Raw genomic sequence first — 8,660 nt, forward strand, 5'->3', positions numbered from 1 at the left:
ACGAGGCCAAATGCCATGGCGCGATGGAGGTTTTTTGGATGGGAAGGAGGGAGTTGGATGGAGAGGCGATGGAGAGTGGTGGTTATCTGTACAAGGATGGTGAATGTGAATGCACTGTGTGTGTGGAGATTGAGGTGTTCGGGAGAAACCAATGCACTGTGTGTGTGGAGATTGAGGTGTTCGGGAGAAACCGAACGGGCACACTGAATCGATCGAACTACTGCTGTGTGATTTTTTTTTTAGGAAAAACGAAGGAGCAGAGCCCGACCCAGCAGCCCAGTAAACAAAAACGACCGAACGCCCCCAGCCCACCCCAGCCATCGACCGAACGCAAACCGCCCAGCCCAGCCCAGCTGCTTCGTCCCGCGCGAAAAAAAGTAAGATCGTTAACGGCCGTTAGTGCCTCACCGTCACCGCTGTCGGCCCGCGAGTGATCGACCACGACAAAACGCTCTCGGAAAACAAATCAGTGATTTTTGCCACTGTCAATTTTTCGCTGCGATGCGAAGCGTCACAGTTTGTAAAATGGTGGTTTTACAAGAGTTATGACGCTAATACGATGATTTTGTACATTTTACTCTACTCGTGGGGGAGCATACTACAATTCTTGAGGCCAGGAATTTGATGATGTCCCATCATCAAGTTTTTATCCCCAAGACCAAACACGCCTCTACCTGCGCCACCGGCGACGTCCACTTGCGGACGGCTCCGTCGTGATCCCTCGCGAGGCACCGCTGGTTCTGTCTGGTGGACGAAATAGGGTCAGGTGTGATCTGATACTCGTTCGAGGTTCGACCCACGCGGCCCGACCTCCCGGCGCGCGTGTCCTACGTCCTACCCCTACCTCGCGAATTGCCCGAGCTACCCCGCTCGCACGCACCGCACCACCCGTCGCAGCCGTAGTTTGCCCCCGTAACAAAGCGCGACGCAGACTCCACCTCCCTCGCTTTCTCTATCTCCCCCTCGCCTACCACCCTTCCCGTATCTTGCTTGTCTCCTCCGCCGCCTCGCCGGCGGCCCGGCAGGACCTCCCCTCAGAGCCGACCGTGCCTGCGCGCGTCCCTGCGCCGGACCGCGCGCCACGACCATGGCGGCCACCGCGGATCCGACGGCGAAGACGCCGGCCACGCAGCCGCACCGCCTGAAGCCGTGGGGTCCACCACAACCGCCTCGTGGCCACTGCGTGCCTTCCCTGTCGTCGGTCTCCGGGGGGGCCGGAGCCATCCGCGATCGGCGCCGCTCCTCGACGTCCCACCGACGCGGTGGTGCCGACGCCGTAGACGAGGGACCTTACGACGACGGGCTGGAAGATCTCCGGGCTAAGCTCATGGGCCACGTCCATGAAGCCGCCGACCGCCTTCGGCTGCCCCCGGCGACGCCCCAGCGGTCGCCGGAGCCCGAGCCTCCGGCAGCGCCGCTTCCTCCGCCACCGCAGGACGCCGCCGCGGTTGTGGCCGCCAGCATGCCGTGGACGCTGAGGGAGCGAAAGCGTCGTCCATCAGGCCGCGGCAGCACGGGCGCCGCATCGTCCGCGACGCCGTGGTCGACGACCCCGGCGGCCATGGCGCGGCACGACGGCATGCGCGGTCCGTTCGCTGTGGCGCTGGATGCGGAGGAGATCGAGGAGGACGTTTACGCCCTCACCGGCGCCCGTCCGCGGCGGCGGCCCCGGAAGCGGGCGCGGGTCGTGCAGCGGCAGCTCGATGTAAGGCCGATTCCCCATACTACCCCTCACCCCTCTAATTACCTAATTAAGGCCAAGAAACCTCCTATTTTACCATTGCCCTCTATCTATACGCTTTTCGTCTCAGACTAGTATAATAATAGCAGTACTGATGATCCAGCTAACAGAAACACTACTACTACCAATTGTCTCGTGCAGTCGCTGTTCCCGGGGCTATGGCTGACCGAGATCACCGCCGACGCCTACCGGGTCCCCGATGACCAGTAAGCAGGCAACCCGCTACCATATCCGGCAGGCCGGTGAGCTCTGCCATTCTCTTCTTCTGCCCACGCTTTGGGTTGGGGTCACCAGCAACAACAACAAAATGTATGGAGTAGTAAACTAGGTTTAGCTGAGTTGACAGGTATTGTACTTGCGATGTCGCGTCTTTTAACATTGATTTCCTGCTTTCAAATCTAAGCAGCGCTGCTTTATTCTCTCTCTCATGTATAGTTGTAGGGTCTGTGGTCGTGTCTTGTAATCTACTACTCCTAATCCATCTAGATCGCCATGCTTCGTGTAATCTGCCATCGTACTCGATCTCTCTCCGCTGCCCGGGTTGCATGGTTTCGTCGTCGTCATCAACCACAGTGCAGCACGAGCTGTGCCTTTTCGCAGTATGTTGCTTGCTTTTAGCCGTTCTTTTGCTCACAGCTAGCCTATATATCTATTTTTTCCCTACTCGATGGGTTTTGTCCGTCTGATCTGCGTGTTCGTTGAAGGCCGTAGGTATAGGTATATAGCCGTACGTGCTTGGCTTCGGGTCGGGCGCGTCTGTGTCGTGCTCGTAGCGGCGAGGGCGGTGGTTGGGTGGTTTTGGGGTGCTTGGACCCCGCCACCTGTTCGTTTGGGGTTAACGTGGGACAGCCATTATGTGACATTATCATTGTGTGAAGCTCCAAAAGGAGCACTCCGGTTGTAGTAGAGTAGATTTTTCACTCGTGCCTCCCAACAGTCATGTAGTAACTAACTTGTTACCATTAGTAATTTTCGTACAAACAGCTTTCGCGCAAGAGGAAGCCAGAAGCCCAGAAGTAGAACAGTGGCAGGCGGGTAGGGGTTTGCTTGTCAGGTACCATTGGCAGTTTGGAACTCTGTTTACTGCGACAAAGGTCGAGTGTCAGAAGAAAAAAAGAAATTACTGTCACAAAGCTCGTGTTATATCGAGAGAGAAAACGTCGAAATGAAAGTCTACCAGCAGAGCCTGAGAGGACGTACTACTGCTACTTGTTGAGCATGGCACGTGCTGGGTCACACGATCAAGCATTCAAAGTTATAATTTCAAGCACCCACTGACCCACATCAGATTCAAACAACGCGGCATATTGAGGGAGCAGTAGCAGTACTAGTGGAGTACAACCGCCGTCGAAGCCCGTGCCCATGTGTGATTGTGATTGATCAGCGTCACAATGTCCTTGCTTTTAGTTGAGAAGAAATGGGATACTGGTGCTCAATCGAGTTTACTGTTTGCTGTTTCGGGGCCGATCCCAGATCTTCTGTGATCATGGGTGATAATATGCCACCCTAAAAAATGGTTAATATGACCATATGATGATTTGAATGCGATGACGTCAATGCACACTCCGGTGTGACACTGTCCACCGGGGTCCAGCGTACGTTATCATTCATGAGCAGAAGATTCTGAAAGCAGGCCCACCGGTAAGTCACCTGAAGGCTCCACACGGAAAAAAATTAACCCGGGGAGGAAGGAAGAAAATTCTATGCGATCGGGTCTTTTCTCCGTCACGTTAGACCCATCTTAGAAGATGCCACTTGTCCACACTCAAAGCAACATTGGTCTTCCTTCCCAAAACATCTGCTAATCTATTGTGGTTTTTTAGATAAAGGATGAATTTTATTAATTTAAAATGGAGTATTAAGAGGATACAAACGTGAATTTTATTAGAAGATTCTAAAGCAGGCCCACCGGTAAGTCACCCGAAGGCTCTACACGGGAAAAAAATTAACACGAGGAGGAAGGAAGAAAATTCTGTGAGATCGGATATTTTCTCCATAACGTTAGAGCATCTCCAACGGCAACCCATATTTTTTCTCCCGCATCTGTTCATAGATAGGGGGATCAGTCCGCGGACACGGATGCGGGAGACCACCATCCAACGCTATACACATACATTTCAAACACTTTTTCAACAAACCGGATGAAACTCATGCAAATACAATGGATTCCATATAAAACGGACAAAATTCATTACATTTTGGACATATTTTACCTAAAATAGCTAAAACTATGTGCACGTTGTAGGATCGAAAGTATGTCTAGAGAGGGGGGGTGATTAGACTACTTGACCAAATAAAAATCTAGCATTTTCCCAATTTTAGTTCTTGGCAGATTTTAGCAACTTTGAACAATTCAAGCAATCTTAACACAATTCAAGCAAGCATGCAAAGAGTATATGAGCAGCGGAAAGTAAAGCATGCAACTTGCAAGAGTGTAAAGGGAAGGGTTTGGAGGATTTAAACGCAATTGGAGACAGATGTTTTGTCGTGGTTCCGATAGGTGGTGCTATCGTACATCCACGTTGATGGAGACTTCAACCCATAAAGGGTAAGGTTGCGCGAGTCCACGGAGGGCTCCACCCACGAAGGGTCCACGAAGAAGCAACCTTGTCTATCCCACCATGGCCATCGCCCATGAAGGACGTGCCTCACTAGCGGTAGATCTTCATGAAGTAGGCGATCCCCTTGCCCTTACAAACTCCTTGGTTCAACTCCACAATCTTGTCGGAGGCTCCCAAGTAACATCTAGCCAATCTAGAAGACACCACTCTCCAAGAAGTAATAAATGGTGTGTTGATGATGAACTCCTTGCTCTTGTGCTTCAAATGATAGTCTCCCCAACACTCAATTCTCTCCCACAGGATATGGATTTGGTGGAAAGAAGATTTGAGTGGAAAGCAACTTGGGGAAGGCTAGAGATCAAGATTCATATGGTAGGAATGGAATATCTTGGTCTCAACACAAGTGTAGGTGGTTCTCTCTCAGAAAACATAGGTTGGAAGTGTAGGTTTGTTCTGATGGCTCTCTTCACGAATGAAGAGGAGGTGGAGGGGTATATATAGCCTCCACACAAAATCTAACCGTTACACATAACTTTCCAAACTCGGTGGGACCGAATGATTAGACTCGGTCGGACCGATTCAGCAAAGCTAGTGACCGTTAGGGTTTGCGGTGGGACCAACATGCAACTCGGTAGGACCGATATGATTAGGGTTAGGACATAACGTAATCTTGGTGAGACAGATTACACAAACTCGGTGAGACCGATTACACAAACTCGGTGAGACCGATTTTGGTAATAAGCTAACCAGAGAGTTGGTCAGGTAAACTCGGTGGGATCGATCGCTCATTTCGGTGAGACCGAAACGTTACGAAGGGAAAACAGAGAGTTTACATTGCAATATCAGTGGGACTGATCGCTCATCTCGGTGAGTCCGAAATGTTACGAAGGGAAACAGAGAGATTACAATCCCATCTCGGTGAGACCAAGATCCCTATCGGCGAGACCGATTTTTCTAGGGTTTGTGGCAGTGGCTATGACATTTGAAACTCGGTGGCGCCGGATAGAAAGAATCGGTGGGGCCGAGTTTGACTTTTGGTTTAGGTCATATGTGGATGTGAGAAAGTAGTGGAGGGTTTTTGGAGCATATCACTAAGCATTTTGAGCAGGAACCTCATTAAGCAGCACCTCATCCCTCCTTGATAGTATTGGCTTTTCCTATAGACTCAATGTGATCTTGGATCACTAAAATAGAAAATGTAGAGTCTTGAGCTTTGAGCTTGAGCCAATCCTTTGTCCTTAACATTTTGAGGGGTCCACTTTTCTCATCCATGCCATGCCAATCATTGAGCTTTCCCGAGATATTAATCTTGAAGTAGCATTAGCTCAATGAGCTATATGTTGTTAGGAATTACCAAAACCACCTAGGGATAGTTGCACTTTCACACGTCCGGCTACGCGGAGCTTCACTCGCACGACACGGATACACTACACTAGTCTATGGTCGGTCGCGGCAGATTTCATTATCTTCCCCATATGTCCGGCATCCCGTTCCCCGGACTACCGTGAGCCCCAGAGGTATATTCTTCCCCCGTATATTCCCTATGTCTCGCTGTGGCACTCATAGGAGTGGCAAAGGGGGTGCTTCAGCCGGAGGGGATAGGGGGTCGACGATGGTCTGTGCTGAACTGTGCAAGACATCGGATGTGTATGCCGACGTCACCTCAGCGGTGGCCTTCATGGGACCCAAGCGGCGGTGGCCTCCCGTGTTCTACTTCTCCTTGATGACCTCGGCTGACGCGGGCGTGTTGGACGCCGCATCGTCGACCTCCACCGGCAGGGCGCGGTCACAGACACGTTGATGGCAGATGGCACAAGTAGCAGCAGTACGGGAGGAGCGGTGCGACACGGCGTCGTCCACAGTAGGAACGATGCCTGTGCCACCATGGTCCACCATGTGCCGTCCTAGAGAAACACGCCACTCCTCGGTGAGCTGGCTTGGAGAGGTGAGTTGCTGAGTGACGCGTCGGCTTGGAGCTTTAGCCTCCATGGGCTGGCCTGCAACTGCCTGGACCATGATGGAGGCGGAGCAGAGAGTTGTATGGCTCGAATCCAACGGGCTCGACAAGCCACCCAGCCAGCTTGTATGCCAGAGAACTGAGTTTCCTGCTCGCTGGATGCCATGGAGCTTGTGGAGAAAATGGTGTGCAAGGAGGAGATGGGAGCGGAGTGGTGCGATTTTTGCCCTGTGTCAAGCATCGATTAAATAGTGGGGTGACAGTCGGAACCAACCGATGTTGTGTTTAATGACGGACAGCTCGTGAACGGACGTGTGGCCAGAGTAGATTTCTCGCCATACACGTTGGTTTTAATGGAGGAAGGTGGGCAGTTTGCGACCGTTTGAATGTGGCGACGAGGCGTGTTCAGCTGGGCGAGCAACGGATAGTGCTCTCTCAGCCGGTGCATCGCTTCAATGCCGACAGTGAGAGGTCGTGTCCATCTGCGCTGCCCTCCCGTCCGGTTAAGAGGAGGACCAAGATACGTAAGGGAAAGAAGAAGACCAGAAATGCACCCCTGAGCCCCGATCTGACTTAATAGAGGAACCCATGAGAGTCTTGGTGGAAAAGGATGACCCCCACCTCGACGGAGGAAAATGGTGCCATGTATTGTGGGCCAATCACTCCGCCAATGAGACCACCTAGGATATTAGGGAATACCTGCAGACAGAGTACCCATGGTTATTCATGGAGAACGGAATCTTGATACGTCTCCATCGTATCTATTTTTCCAAACTCTTTTGACCTTGTTTTGGACTCTAATTTGCATGATTTGAATGCAACTAACCCGGACTAACATTGTTTTCAGCAGAATTGCCATGGTGTTATTTTTGTGCAGAAATCAAAGTTCTCGGATTGAACTGAAAATTTGTGGAGAATTTTTATGGAATATATAAAAATACTGGCGGAAAAACATACTAGAGGAGGGCCACCCAGGAGCCACAAGCTCCGGGGGCACGCCTCCCAGGCATGTGGGTCTCCTGGACCTCCGGCAACCCTAACTCCAACTCCATATATACCTATTCGCGGAGAGAGAAAATTAGAGAGAAGGATTCATCATGTTTTACGATATGGAGCCGCCGCCACCTTCTGTTCTTCATCGGGAGGACAGATCTGGAGTCGTTCATGGCTCCGGAGGGTGGAATCCATCGCCTTCGTCATCATCAACCTTCCTTCATCACCAATTTCATGAAGCTCGCCGCCGGGAGTGAGTAATTCTTTCGTAGGCTTGCTGGACGATGATGGGTTAGATGAGATTTATCATGTAATCGAGTTAGTTTTGTTAGGACTTGATCCCTAGTATCCACTATGTTCTGAGATTGATGTTGCTATGACTTTGCCTATGCTTAACGCTTGTCACTAGGGACCAAGTGCCATGATTTCAGATCTGAACCTATTATGTTTTCATGAATATATGTGTGTGTTCTTGATATTATCTTGCAAGTTGTAGACACCTATTACAATTTATGATCCGCATAACCTAAGGTGACAATAATTGGGATTCTTTCCGGTGATTACCGTAGCTTCAGGAGTTCATGTATTCACTAAGTGCTAATGCTTTGTTCCGGATCTCTATTAAAAGGAGGCCTTAATAACCCTTAGTTTCCTTATGGACCCCGCTTCCACGGGAGGGTAGGACAAAATATGTCAAGCAAGTTCTTTTCCATAAGCATGTATGACTATATACGGAATACATGCCTACATTACATTGATGAATTGGAGCTAGTTCGGTGTCGCCCTAGGTTATGACTGCTACATGATGAATATTATCCAACACAATTATCCATCGCTGATCCAATGCCTACGAGCTTTCACATATTGATCTTGCTAAGTTAGTTTTGTCTTTGCTACTGTTACAATAACTACAAAACTGCTAGTGCTACTATTGCCACTCTTACCGTTACTATCGTACTACTTTGCTACTAAAAACTTCACAACACAAAACTCAACAGAAAATCTCATGAGCTCCGTTAGTATAAGAAAACAAACCACCACTTCAAGGTACTGTAATGAACTCATTATTTATTTATATTGGTGTTAAACCTACTGTATTCCAACTTATCTATGGTTCATACCCCCCGATACTAGCCATAGATTTATCAAAATAAGCAAATAACACACGAAAAACAGAATCTATCAAAAACAGAACAGTCTGTAGTAATTTGTAGGTTTCGAATACTTCTGTAACCCCAAAAATTCTGAAATAAATTGTTGAACGTGAGGAATTTGTCTATTAATCATTTTCAAAAAGAATCAACCTAATCTCACTCTCCAGTAAAAAATGGCATCAAATCTAGTGAGCGCTAAAGTTTCTGCTTTTTACAGCAAGATCGCAAAGACTTCCCCCAAGTCTTCCCAAAAG

The 8,660-nt window shown here is 49.7% G+C and overlaps 1 protein-coding gene across 1 annotated transcript; it reads left to right on the forward strand.

Annotated features, from left to right (window-relative positions):
- Positions 1–791: 791 nt before the first annotated feature.
- LOC125548535 lies at positions 792–2,409 on the forward strand. The gene is made up of 2 exons (XM_048712115.1): positions 792–1,705; positions 1,883–2,409. Exons 1-2 carry the CDS (start codon positions 1,088–1,090, stop codon positions 1,949–1,951), a joined length of 687 nt encoding a protein of 228 aa, XP_048568072.1. The 5' UTR covers positions 792–1,087; the 3' UTR covers positions 1,952–2,409.
- Positions 2,410–8,660: the final 6,251 nt, after the last annotated feature.

Source organism: Triticum urartu, chromosome 3 (assembly GCF_003073215.2).
Source record: "Triticum urartu cultivar G1812 chromosome 3, Tu2.1, whole genome shotgun sequence".
Classification (NCBI taxonomy): Eukaryota; Viridiplantae; Streptophyta; class Magnoliopsida; order Poales; family Poaceae; genus Triticum; species Triticum urartu.